At 44.1% G+C, this 14,717-nt stretch overlaps 1 protein-coding gene across 1 annotated transcript in view; it reads right to left on the reverse strand.

Moving 5' to 3' along the window:
• Window positions 1-14,717, reverse strand: part of ACSF3 (acyl-CoA synthetase family member 3) — a 59,825-nt gene that overhangs the window by 41,406 nt on the left and 3,702 nt on the right. The window contains exons 3-4 of the mRNA XM_016221072.2: window positions 2,100-2,254; window positions 241-389 (exon numbers count right to left, since the gene is read on the reverse strand). Coding sequence (XP_016076558.2) covers window positions 241-389; window positions 2,100-2,254 — 304 coding nt within the window. The remainder of the gene's footprint in view (window positions 1-240; window positions 390-2,099; window positions 2,255-14,717) is intronic.

Below are 14,717 nucleotides of genomic sequence, written 5' to 3' on the forward strand. Positions count from 1 at the left end.
ACCAGTGGCCGACTTGGTCTGGACATCAGCAGCACCCCACTCTAGGAGGCACTCTGATGAGCACATGGCTTCTGGTGGCTCATGTTCTTCCCATCTGTCCCTCCAGGTTACCTGGAAAAGACACTGGTATAAAGAACACCTTTCTGCTTATCCTTAACTGGCCACTTGGGTTAAAGTGAGTGCCCAGAGGGAATAGGCCCTGGCCACCCAGCCAGCACCCTGAGAAGGCACTCTGTGTACCTGGCAAGCGAGCTGCTGCGGTCAGGGGGTTGGACAGGGCCATGCCGATCTCCGTCATCCCGTACCTCTCCAGCAGAGTGTGGCCTGTGATGTCCTTCCACTTCTCTAGCACAGGCAGGGGCAGGGCAGCTGATCCTGAAACCATCAATCTACCCAGCAAACCAGAGGCAACCTTAGCTTCTGAGATGACAACAATCTTCAGTACAATAAAAACATCACTATTTTAAAATTCATGATAAAAACTATAGTTGGGTGCTAAAATTTAACTTTGTTCTTTGAAAAGAATTTGTTGGGTATATTTTAGAACGTAAATGGGTCTTCAAAAGGAATGAGTAATCAAGGTAAAATAAAAAAATAATTTTAGGGTCTTTGGTGGCACTCTGCAAATAATTAACATGCTGTGCACAAACAATCCTAGATAATAGTAATAATAAGGTGATTATGAGTTTAGATTACGGGCAAAATGCTACCAGGTCTAAGGGTAAGAGGGGCAGATGAGAAGACACAGTCCATAGCTGAGGGATATATGCAGAGGTACTATACTATCTTGTGCTAAAGGGCTCCCGATGGTGACAATGACATTATATAACATCTGGGAGCTTCTAACTATTCTGGTATACACCACATCACATAAGCATTATGTGTAGAAAAAAGACACTTTTGGTTCTAGTTCAAGCTGGAGAAAAAAGGCTGTTGTTTCCTTATAAAGATGTACCACTCACAGGACCCACTCACCACAAGACTAATAGGGGAGGTCTCAGGGCCTCTGTTACCCAGAAATCACCCTGGTTTTCCCTCTCTCTCTGATATCAGTCCTGTCCTGTGTTCTGCAGAGTTGGGTAGAATGTGCTCCTAATCCCGTTTCTGTATTGGTGGCTGAGCATTGGATGCCTCCATCGATAGCTGCCCAACCCCACAATAGCTTGTGAGAGGGTGGGCCATTAGGTGACGGGTAGCAGGCAACATCAGACACGGGCTCTAGTTCCACCAAAATGTCTTTACAGAAGAGGAGCAAAGGAATGGTGGGAGCAAAATCATAACAATATCAAGTATTTGTCTTAGATAATCCAGAATTCTCTCAGGGGAACAAAGGTGCCCTTCCTGTGTCCTTAAGGAGTAGGAATCAGAGGCATAGAGCAGCCTGGAGGCCACAGAAACACACACACAAATACACCGGAATTTTAAATTCACATTTGTCTAGCAGCTCACTCACTACAGTGCTGAAAGGTTGTGCACGCCACAACCATAGCTTGTTGTCTCTCTGGTGACATGTGTCTACTGGGCCTGTGAAAACGCACCAAGCTACCCATTTGGTGTGCACTCTAAGTGGGTCACTCTTCAGTATAACGGTGAGAAGAGCCAGCCGTGGTCACTGGCTCCTAGGAGAGTGCAGAGCACTTCATGCCACTGAAGGACCCAAAAGTCTTAGTGCACTGCTGTCAGGAGGGGGGTGATGGGGCCCCTGGCACAGAGGGCTCAAAGGGCCACAGACTGATGGAGAGAAATGATACAGTGGGAGCTGGGGGGGCATGTAAATGTGGGATCAGAAAGGATGGGAGCAAGATGGTCAGTTCACTGTCCTTATCTTCATCCTTCAAACTCTGCCACAGGACAGACAGAGAAAGATGGATGGAATACAGACAAAGAGACACACGTAGACAGATCTACAGAACGACAGGATAGAGATAGATACACAATACACTACACACAGATATATAATGCAGATATAAATGTGTATATTTTAAAGAAAGTGGAAAACACCGCTTCCTAAAACTTAGCAGAACCTATTTATTAGAAATAAGTTGTATTTGCTGATCTTTAAGACTTTTTGGATGGGAAGATGAACTGTTTTAATTTACCTGATCTTTTCTTCACAAACTGCACGCACAAAATCCTGGACGTGAGGCTGGGTAAAATGCTTGTCATAATAATCCATCAACTTGGTGTATATTGTAGGCACTGCCATAAACACATTAATCCGCGGAGTTTCAGAACTTAAGAACTTTTCCCAAACCTAAAAAGAAAAAAGGAAGTACACAGCAAAAAGATTAGAAAACATGCACACATGTCCGGACGCCTCTGGTTCCAGGAATAGTGTCCTTAACGGAGGCGTCTTCTTTTCTGAAGCATTAAAGGGTTTGTAAGCAGCCCCCACCTAAAAGGGCATCTCACTTTTATAGGTTGACAATGCCCTTGGCCATTCCCACAGAAATCTCCCTGTGCCAGGGACACTCGTGTCTGCCCTTCAGAGTGACCTGTAAGGAGAGGGTCGAGAGGGAAGTGCAGAAAGAAACAAGGTTCCAGCCTCCATCTGCCATCAGGAGATATGTGGCACCTGGCACCTCAGGCTCTTCCCAGTGGCCACCAGTGAGCCTGAGAGTTAGCACAGTGCCTGGCACAGATGAGCATGCGACAGATGTTGAATGGATGACATCTTCTGTTCTACTGGAAAAGTCAAGTGAATTTTGTAGTTTACTCCATAATCAGTGTTTCTTGTTTTAATATAAAGATGCTTCAAGTTTCTCCCCAGGTAAAGTGCTTGTGTGCTACCTTAATCTCTAAGAAAAGCTGGCGTGCACTGCCTGGGTGGCTCAGTTGGTTGGAGCATTGTCCTGTATACCAAAAGGTGGTGGGTTTGATCCCCAGTAGGCACAAATATGGAAGGCAACCGATCAATGTTTCTCTTTCTCTCTCCCTCCCCCTTCCTCTTTTTCTAAAATCAATATAAACATATCCTCGGGTGAGGATAAAAGAAAAAGAAAAAAAGAAGAGCTGGCGTGTTATGCTCACTCTGTGTTTCTCTCCACCGAGCATCACTGTGTAAGCCCACGGTCAGGATGGAGAGCAGAGCGCTCATGGCGCTGGGAGCCCGTTATACTGAACACAGACAGAGCTTACCCCTAAGGCATCTGAAACTTTCAATAAATGGAAACTAATGCTACAACCCATCCCAACTCCTAAATGGATGGCAGTAATTAGCTCCTCACCTTAGCTGCTAGACAGAGGAAAGGCACGCTTCTCTGGGGAAAAAAATAACATTCTTTTAAAGATAATAACTGGTATCCTTCCAAATTATAAAGCATGTAAGGAAACAGAAAAATGTGGCCCATGATTAAGGGGGAAAATGCCAATAGAAGCAGACCCTCAGAAGATCCAGATGTTGGAATTATCCAACAAGAAATTTTAAATAATTACAATAAATAGGCCAATGAATTTAGAAGAGAAGATGAGTTTAATGAGGGATAATCAAGGATCTCATCAGAGAAGTAGAATTGCAAAAAATAATACTGGAAAATAAATTATCTGAAGTTAAGGATTCATTGAATACTTAAGATATATTCCTAGAAGTGGGATCACTGGGTCAAATGGCAATTTCATTTTTAATTTTTTGAGGAAACTCCATACTGTTTTCCATAGTGGCTGCACCAGTCTGCATTCAACAAAATAAAGTGACGAATAAAAGAGAACCAGTGGCATGGAAACATGGAACAGACTGACGAACCTCTGAGGGAAGGGGGGAGGGGGTGGGGAAAGAGATTAACCAAAGAACTTAGATGCATATATGCATTACCCAAGGACACAGACAATGGGGTGATGAAGGCCTGGGGTGGGGTGGGAACTGAGTGGAGAGGGGCAATGGGGGGAAAAGGGGGAGACATCTATAATACTCTCAACAATAAAGATAAAAAAACAAGAATTCATTGGATAGACGTAACAGACTAGATGCAGCAGAAGATAAAAAAAGTGGAATGAGTCAATGGAAATGATCTACAATGAAGTATAGACAGCAAAGAAAAGATAAAAAGAATAAAGTGTGAGCCTTGGTTGGTTTGGCTGAGTGGTTAGAGCATAGGCCCATGGACTGAAGGGTCCCAGGTTCAATTCTGACAAAGGGCACGTACCTTGGTTGCAGCTCTGTCCCCAGCCCTGGTGGGGGCCCGTGCAGGAGGCAGCCAATCAATGTGTCTCTCTCACATCGATCCCCACCCCCCTTCTACTCTCTCTGAAAAGCAATGGAAAAAATATCTTTGGGTGAGATTTAAAAAAAAAAGAATAGAGTGTGAGCAATGTGTGGGACAACATGAAACACTCTAACACACTGTAACTATAGTCCTAGAAGAGGAAGAGACAAGAGCTAAATAAATGGAGAGATGCTCCATGCCTATGGATTGGAGGAGTCAATATTGTTAAGATAGCAATTCTCCCCAAATTGAGCTACAGCTTCAGTGCATTCCTTCCCAAACTCTAGCAAGCTGTTTTGCAGAAATTGACAAGCTGACCCTACAATTTACATGGAAAGGCAAAGGAGCTAGAGTTAAAACAAATGTGCAAAGGAAGAATAAAGGTGGAGATCTCACACTTTCTACTCCGAAACTTACTTTAAAGCAACAGTGATCAATGCAGTGTGATGCTGGAGTAGTGATCAATGGAACAGATGAAGGTCTAGAAATACACCAATACACTGATGGCCAACTGATTTTTGACAAAGGAGCCAAGTCACTTTAACGAGAGAAAGAAAATTGACAGATTTCATCAGATTAAAAAACATGTGTGTTTCAAAAGATACCATTAAGAAAATGATGCCCAGCCGGGCATGGCTCAGCGGTTGAGCATCGACCTAGGATCCAGGAGATCGGGGTTCGATTTCCAGTCAGGGCACATGCCCAGGTTGAGGGCTAGGCAGCCGATCAATGACTCTTTCATCATTGATGTTTCTATCTCTCTCTCTCCCCTTCCTTTCCTCTGTCTGAAATCAATAAAGATATGTTTAAAAAAATGATAAGCCAGACTGGGAGAAAACATTTGCAAACATTATGTCTGACAAAGGACTTGCATCCAGGATCTGTAAAGAACCCTTAAAACTGACAATAAGAAGACAAAAATTAAAATTAAAATTAATGGGCCAAAGCCCTGGCCAGTGTGGCTCAATGGTTAGAGTGTAGGCCCACAGATCGAAGGTTCTCGGGTTCTATTCCCAGTCAAGGGCACATACCTAGGTTGCAGGTTTGACCCCTGGCCCCAGTCAGGGTGTGTGTGGGAGGCAACCAGTTGATGTGTCTCTCATATCGATGTTTCTCTCTCTGCCCCCCCCAAAAATCAATGGAAAAAATATTCTCTGGTGAGGATTAACAAAATAATAAAAAAATAAAATGGGCCAAACATCTGAGTAGAGAATTCACCAAAGAAGATCTATGGATGCAAATAAGACCATGAAAAAATGCTCAACATCATCAGTCATCAGGGAAATGCCTATTAAAGCCACAATGAGATACTTTATATTCACTATAACAACAGTTTAAAAAAACCAATAAACAAGTGTTGGTGAGGATATGGAGAAAAGGTACTGCTCATATACTGCTGGCCAGAATGTAAACAATACAGCACTTTGGAAAACAGTCTGGCAGTTTCTTAAAACACTAAACATAACTTTACCATTGAGGACTGGACAAAGAAGATGTGGGACATGCATGCGAGGGAGCACTACTCAGCCGTGAGAAAGGTGAAACACTGCCATTCGCAACAACACGGATGGGCCCTGAGAATATCATGCTAAGTGAAATAAGTCAGTTAGAAAAAGCTAAGAACCATATGATTTCACTCATGTGGGAGATAAAACTGAAACTCGTGGACACAGACAGCAGTGTGGTGGCCGCAGGAGGGGAGGGGTAAAGGGGGTCTTAATATATGGGGGTGGGAGAAGATATGACTTTGGGTGGTGGACACATGGAGCAATATACAGATCTTGTAACACAAAAACCCACACCTGAAACCTATATGTTCATATTAACCACTGTCACCCCAATAAATATTATAAAAATAGAGAAAATAATAAACATAATTTTACCACACAATGCAGCAATTCTATCCCTATGCATCCATGGGAGGTAAATGAAAACATGTCCACACGAGAGTCTGTATGCAAGTGTTCACTGCAGCAATATTCTTAATGAGCAAAAACTGGAAGCAATCCAACTGCCCATCACATGGTAAAGGGGTGAGCCAAATGTGGGACAGCCATACATGTGATGCTATTCAGGAACAAAAGGAACAAACTACTGGTACACCCAGTACAACATGGATGAAACTCAAAGATGTTCTGCAGAATGAAAGAAGCCAGACACAAAAGACTATATATTATGTGATTCCACTTATATGCCAAGTCCAGAAAAGGGAAATCTACAGAGGCAGAAGGCAGACAGTGGTTGCCAGGGGCTGAGTGTGGGGGCAGGAATTGAGATAATGGTTGTGCTATTCTTTAAATCATTTACAAAGGTGAATTTTATGGTATGTGAATTATATCTGGAAAACTACATCTTCCAAAAAGGGAAAATGCAGTAAGAGCATTTTCAATGAAACAAGCCGAGAGAACTTATCATCAGTAGAGCTGTGCTAAGAGAACTAGCAAAAGAAGTTCTTCAGGCTGAAGGGAAACAACCCAAGAGGGGAGCACAGACCTGAAGGAACAAATGAAGACCAGAAAAGGAAATACATGGGTTATTTTTTTTTTAATTAAGGACTCCTGACTGTTTAAAGCAACAATAGTAGCAATGCATCATGAAGCTCAAGAAAGGAAATAATAAAGAACAGAAGTTAATGGAATAGAAAGCACAGGTACATTAGAGAAAATCAACAAAGCTAGTTCTTTGAAAAGATTAATAAAATTGATAAACCTCTAAAACAAGAATGATGAAGAAAAAGAATGAAAACATAAGCTACAATATCAGACATCTAAAGGAGACATCACACCCTCTCCGGTTTGGCTCAGAGGCTAGAGCGTCGGCCAGCACACTAAAGGGTCCCGGGTTCGATCCGGCCAAGGGCACATACCTGGGTTGCAGGCTTGATCCCCTGCCCAGGGAGGCAACCAATCAATGTGTCTCTCTCACATCAATGTTTCTCTCTCTCTCTCTGAAAAGCAATGGAAAAAAATATCCCTGGGTGAGGATTAAAAAAATAAATAAAGGAGACATCGCTAAAAATCCTAGAAACACGAAAGGGATGAGGGAAATTATAAACTACTTCATGCAAATAAATTGGGCAATTTTGACAAAATAAACAATTTCCTTTAAAAACAAAAACTAATCAAAACTGACACAAGAAACAAGGAAATAACAGAAGTGCTATATCTAATAAAGAAACTGACTCCTTTATTTAAAACCTCCCTAGAAAGGTCTGGTCAAGACGGCTTCAGGGGTGACTTCTTCCAAACACGTGAGGAAGGAGCAGTTTCAGCTTTACACAGATGCTCCCAGAGACAGAGACAGAGACAGAGACAGAGACAGAGACAGAGACAGAGGAGCACGGCCAGGCTCCTTCAGAAGGGAGCAGGGCCCAGTCCAGAAGCTGAGCAAGGTCGCCACAAGGAACTACAGACCTGCATTCCTCATAAACACACATGCAAAACCTGCAAAAAAGACATTATCAAATTAAGCCTAGCAATCTATGAAAATATAACACATCCTAACCAAGAAAGTTTACTGAAGATCACAAGATCAGGAAATAAGACATAATAGAAACTTTAACCAGTGTGACTAACCACACTAACAGAATACAGGGGGAATAAAGAATAAGGGGGCAAACTCTATACAATCGTTTCTGCAGATAAAGGAGAAGGATTTCATACCATTCCACCCACTGCACAATAAGAACACGCTAACACAGCACCTACAAAATGCCACAGCTCACGTCAGGCTTTATAGTAGATGGTAATGCTTTCCCCCAGATGAGAAGTCAACGATGTCCACCATTACTGCTCTCAAGTTAGATTTACCAAAATTAAAAATTTTCTTTATCAAAAACACTGTTAAAAAAGTGAAACAACAAACCAGAGACTGGGGGGTAAGATTCACAAAACCTATTTCTGACAAAGACCTTTTATCCCGAATATATAAAGAACATCTACAGATTAGTAAGAAGAAATGCAACCCACTTTATAAATGGACAAAAGACTTGAAGAGGCATTTCATATCAGAAAATCTCTGAATGACCAAGAGTACATGATCAACATTAGAGAAATGCAGGCTTTAAAGACAATGAGGCAGCCTTACACAGCCACTAGGATGACTGACATTTAAAAAGCCTGCCCCTGCCCAGTGTTGGCAAAGGTGGGGAGTGCTGGCACTCTCACGCTGCTGACAAGAACACAGAATGGACAACCACTTTGGAATGGTTTGGTAGTTTCTTGTAAAATTACATTATGACCCAGTAATTCTACCCCTGGGTATTTACCCAAAAGAAATGAAAACATACATCTGCAAAAAGGCTTATATGAGAATGTTCCCAGCAGCTTTATTCATAAAGCACAAAAAAATAAACAACCCAAATGTCCATCAACAGGAGAATGAATGAACCACAGTGGGATACTTGGTGAGAGAAAGGAACTAACTGCTGAGACATGCAATACAGATAAATCTCAAAAATATTATGTTCAACAAAAGAAGTGAGACACAGAATGCAAGTGCTATGGTTCTATTGTACGCGAAGTTCAAGAACACGTAAACTAACTTACAGCAATAAAAATCAGAAAAGGCGGCTACCTCTAGTAGGAAGAAGACTGGAAGGAGGCGTGAGAGAACTTCTAGGGTGTGGGAATATCATGTCTCGACCTGGGTGTGTATTACACAGGTGTATTCATCAAAACATACTAAGCCATACACTTAGATTTATGCATTTCGCTTCATGTGCACTATACCTCAATAAAAGGAAATGAAAACACACCCATCTGAATGGCTAAAACTGGCAAGACTACCTGTGGGTAGGATGTGGATAACTCCAGCACTCACATACTGCTGGTGGGAGTATAAAACATGCACCTACTTTGGAGAACCCTTTGGCTGTTCAATGAAAACTAAATACACACCCAGCCTGGCTGGTATGTAGCACAGCAGGCACAGATCCAAGAGAAATGTCCACAGAAAGATCTGTATGAAAGTGTTCATAGCAACTTTATTCATAATATCCCAAACTGGAAGCAATCCAATGTCCTCAATAGCAGAATGGATCAGCTGTGGCCTTTCATACAACACAGCAATACAAAAAGAACAAATTACAACTGATGTAACACAAGAAAAAAAACCAAACCTTAAAAAAGTATGATGAACTGAAAAGCACAAAAGAACATGTAAAACTTGTAAAACTAAACCATGGTGACAGAGCCAGACCAGTGTTACCCTGGGTGTGTGGAGGTGTGAGGTACTAATGAGAAAGAGCATGAGAGAAGGTTCTGGGGTGATGTGAATGTTCCCTATCTTTATCTGGGTGGTAATTGTTGCACAGCTGTATACACAGATATAAATGCATCAGCTGCATACTTAATTTACATGCATTTACTGTATGTAAATCATACCTCAATTAAAATAAGAGAAGCCATGACAGCATTTCCCATTTTATAAGACCCAATGAATTAACGGCTCTAGGTAATAAGCATCACAAAACAAGAGACAACCAGGAAAATCTGTCCCTGCTGGAGGAAGACAAATACCACCTCTCAAGTGTCCTCCCCAAGACAAAAAATAAAACACAACAAAAACCCCAAATCTTATCATGTCCTAGATGAAATTACCAATTTTCAGTGAATACAGGGGATAAGGACATATATTAAACGACATCACAGGGATGCAATCCACAAAACCAGACTATAGGAAAGTATACAGGACATAGCCTGATTTCTTAAGCAAACAAAACAATGCAAGAAAAAGACCAAGGGGACACCTGCATGTGAAGCAACAGAAGCAACATATGTCAACCAAGCTCAAGACAGGAATTATTTAGATCTAATTCAAACAAACTTAAGAAATGAGGGGACACTGATAGTGATAGTATTGACAGTAAAATGTCATATTAAGGGATTCTTGCTTATTAACTCCAAGAAAAAAAGTCCCTACTTTTTAGAGATGCTAAAATAATATAGTATCAGGGATTCGTTTAAAAATACTCCTGAGCTAGGAAACGATGTTTCTAGATGAAACAAGAATGGCTCTTGAATGAATCATTGTTGAAGCTGGGTGATGGCATACAGGTTATCATTTCTCTTGTCAATGTCTGAAACGTTACATAATTTAAAAAGTTTTAAGACACAATGAAAAGAGAGGTTAGATTCATATATCTCTCTAAGGGCCCTTAACATTCATATTCTATAATTCTTTACAGGCAAAGAAGTGAGCTAATATTATTTATGATAAAAATATTAACTCACATTAAAGCAACCCACATTTGGAATGACTAAGGGAGTTCATTTACGTTAACTCCACTCTCATTTCTCTATTGCTGAGAAGGTAGGAAATCAGTGTGTATAGAAGAAGTGGAGATTTAAAAAAAATGTGGTCATGGAGTGCTCTTTCCTACAATTACACCTCTTCCTATGCTGAGTAGAGAAGAAATAAAACCTAATGGCTCAGAATCACTGCACACCAGGCAGCGGTCCAGCAGAGAGAACAAAGGGCTGGAAATCCAGGCCTTCGCAAATCCATGGGGACAAATCCACAGACAGGCTTCCCTCACTGCCTAAGAGCAGCTATGACCTTGACCTTGCAAGCCCTTTTTCAGCTTCTGTCTTCTCACAACATATTAATTTGGACTAAATCCCTCAACTCCCTAAAATGCAGATCGTACTTCCCACTGGCTTATAAAGAAATGTAGGTTGGCTGCCACCTGCCACCAGGGAAGGTGTGGGGCCTGGGAGAAGCATGGGCAAGTGGACACCCTAGACACCACTCAGGCTTTCTGGGAGTGCTGATGTCCAGATCTGGCCGAGGGAGCAGCCTTGGAGCCCTCATCTCCCTCTCACCTATCACGCTTTTAGAAGTGAGCCATGGGTTTGTGCTTACTGTGGCTGACCTGTGTGTAAGCCCTACCACCAGCAACTCCTGACAACACCTTCACCTTAGCCTGGCCCGTACTCCACTCACCAAGGGCTCACCTGTTACCATGAGAACTTGGACAAGAGGGCACAAAACGACAGGGATTAAACTGCACGCATCCCAGGTGAAGCACAATCTCTGGCATGAGAGGAGGGAGGACAGGCGTCACGAGCCCTCCATCCACTCTGGGGACCTGTGGTCCTGGCCAGGCCTCCTCCATTGGCCATACACATGGTCCCACCCAGGCTGCCCAGAGGAAGCTAAGGAAGGACGGAGCACAGTCAGCCAAATGAAGGATGTTAACTGGTCCTATGGTCATCAATACAGACATCTGACCTGGCACAGAGACACCCACCTGAGAACCGCACGCAGCTGGAAAGGCCTCACCATTTTCAGATTCACCCAAATCAGCAAAGAGGGCAGCTGCTGTACTGAAGCAGATATTCCTTCTCCATGTTCTAACACATCCATAACTTAAAAATCATAGCTCTGGGGATCTCTCTCTAGGCCCTGCGTTTCACTAGTGAAAACCCTTCTACCTGCTCTGACGTGAGCTGTCATAGCAAGACCAAACAGCAGCTCCCAAATCAGGCTGCAGGTAGTCAGGATACTGCCAGATATCAGGTGTGAGGGGTCCAGGCCCCCCTTTTACACACCATCTCCCCAATGTGACCCTGCTATGCAGCCAGGACTGGAAACCTGGGGTCAGATCCCAACCAGCAGCACTGTCATGCCAAGCAAAAGCAAGCATGGGGCTGACTATAGGTGACAAACTGCAACAAACACTTAACCAGCTTAAAGCAGTGCCCCCCCCCCCCCCCCCCCGGTGGATGAGACCATCATCCATTTTTTGGTAATTCTACACAACACACAGGAAGGGGTTCTTGTTCTGTTTTTAAGGTGCTCTGGCCAAAATTTGGCAACAAGGAAGGGCACTCCATAATGAAAGACCAGAGCTGGGAAAACAGCTGCCCGTCTGGCTCCTAAGACCTGTGAACACCTCCTGCCCTAGTGACCCCCACAATGTGGAGCAAATCTGAGGTGTGAGTAACCCTGCCCAGTGACCCCACACTGTGGAGCAGATTTAGGGAGCCAGTGCAGCAGAATGATCTTTGCTTCCCATCCCCCAAATCTGCCTGTACCTTGATACACACATTGCCTGAAAACAGCCTCCCACCCACCGACCTCAACAAGATCGTTTCTCAGATCCCAGAATGAACTTTGTCTGGGGCCACAGGTCAGCATGTTTAACCACAGGAGACGGCGACCTGGACAGGGGTGCTGGCCTCAACAGAATGTGCTGGGGGTTTCCCCAGCCTTCTGCACGGCAGAGCCCTGCCCTTGAGCAGGTACCCAGCAGGTCAACAGAGAAGCAAATGCCAGCCCCATGGTCCTGCCCTAATTTAGTGCTCTTGCTGCTAGATCCCAAGGAAGTCAGCCAGAGCAAAGTCATCTGAGACAAGAAATCGATTGAGACTCTGGACAGCTTATCAACAGCCAGACTTTGTTCTTCAGGGGTGACATCGGGCAGTTCGCCCATCTATCTTCCCGCCTGTCCTCCGAGTCACTGTCACCTCATCAGTTTGCCTTGCAGGATGTGACAGCCTGTCACCCCACTGTTAGCATGCGTTTTGTTCAGCAGGATGGCCTGAGGACCCTGGGATCTCTGACTTAAACACCACTGCTGGTTTCTGGTCACCCCACACCACTCTTTTACACAAATTTCCTTAATATAAGCTTAAACAAAACCCCAATATTTAACAGAGGATTTTACTAATATAAATTTCTAAATTCACAAATATCTGAAACTCAGGGTTGCAATCTTTCATCAACCACCATATCAAATGTTTCGATATTTGGCTCTGCTGCAATTTTGAGAAATTCCAAGTTAGTGCCAAGAACCACAAAGATTTGACCCTCCTTGTGAGCTGCCCTGGTGGCCTCTCATCCGCAGCACCTCAACAGGAGAAAGGAGCATCCTAATGACAGACAATGGCGCTCCCTGCTCAGAGCTGGGCGGGCTCGGTGGTTAAGGAACCCATTCGCTTCCAGGCTCCTAGATGGGGATCCTGTGGAGAGGTGGGAGAGCGCCCAAGAAGCCATAGAATACACAAAACCTGGAGCTCTGGGAGAAGATATGAAAACCCTGTAGGTTTTTTTTCCTGTTGGGTGCTTACTTTTCTAAAATGTATTCTCATTTTCATGACATCTAAGCTACACAGGTACACATTCAACAAAGTCAATTCCATCAGGTTTTAAATCTGCAAGACCTCTTCAGAGGGTGGAGCACCAAGGATGGCAGGTGGGGCCTCCCGCACACCAAGGAGGAGGTTCTCTGCCATGTTTCCATGTGAAATCTCCCACAGCTAAGGACACTCATGAGCCCATCTATGCATCACACTATCCATGGCCACAGGCCATGAGCACAAGAGGTTGAATCCTGCTGTTCTGGCGTTTATAAACGTGCACAAACCCAGAGCTTTGCGGAGAAGTTCACTGCTATAAGGGACTCTGGTAAAGGATTTTAAATAGACAATCATGCCATATTGTATCTATTTATGCTCTGATTTAAGAGAGTTTGATACTGTAAAACTTTATTAAACAAATAACCTCTCCCCTAAGTGATTTAAGGGACTTTTTCCCCAATATGCCTGTTGCACAAATCTAGCTGGTCATGATATTTAAATATTTAAATAAAGCAAGACAGTCTGTAGAAAGGGGCATGAACCTGCTGTCTAGCAGCGTGTCCTCATGGTCCACACAGCCAGAGGGGAAGTGAGAGGTCCAGGAACCCACGCATCAGGCTGATAACCATCCATCATTCATCCATCCATTCACTAACTCTCTGACTCTCCGATGCTCTAGGCCCTGGGGACACACTGTGAACTGAAGGCAAACCTGTGCCCTCAGGGTCAACCTTCCAGGAGGAGAGAGATGATTCTACGGGCTTCAAGGTGGTGCTAGGATAAACAGTGCAGGGTGAGGGCCAGGACTGGGGGGAGGATGGCTGTGGCGTTGAGTAGAGTGGCTGGGGCCTTCATGAGTGATTTGTGGGCAAAGACTTATAACGAGGTGAGCACACCGAGGGTAGGCCAAGGGTAGCAGGGACAGAGTGCTGACTGAAGTGGGCAGGTGGAATGCATGGACAGCAGGGCAGCCAGTGCAGCTGGAGCAAAATGGTGGGGGTGGGAGAAGCGAGAAGGGGGGAAGGCCTGACATAGCCAGGAGGAAGGCCAGCCATACTTCCTCCCTGCTTTTTCTTTCCCATTCCTGGGTCTCTGTGTTTGAGGAAGAAAAAACCTGCTCAGTTTTTGGGTTTTCCTCGGCTGCGCCAGCCCCACAACACATCCTTGCCACGTCTACTGGGCACTCATGTTGCTCCCGAAGCAGGTCCAGGAAATGAGGACTCTGGCAATGTCCACTTGAGAAGTCTGTCAGTGACTGGGGTTCCTGATCAGGGCTTTCTGGGGCTTCGAGTCAGGGTGGGGCCCTGCGTGGGGCCCTGCCCTCCCTGTTTACAGGGAATCTGGAGACTCGGCTTTCCCTTCTTTGTCCCCGTAATCACTCAGTGCTGGAGTGTGGACAGATGGAACCCATGAGCGCAGCTCTGGCTCCTGA

The sequence above is a fragment of the Miniopterus natalensis genome, chromosome 18 (genome assembly GCF_054644295.1).
Source record: "Miniopterus natalensis isolate mMinNat1 chromosome 18, mMinNat1.hap1, whole genome shotgun sequence".
NCBI lineage: Eukaryota > Metazoa > Chordata > Mammalia > Chiroptera > Miniopteridae > Miniopterus > Miniopterus natalensis.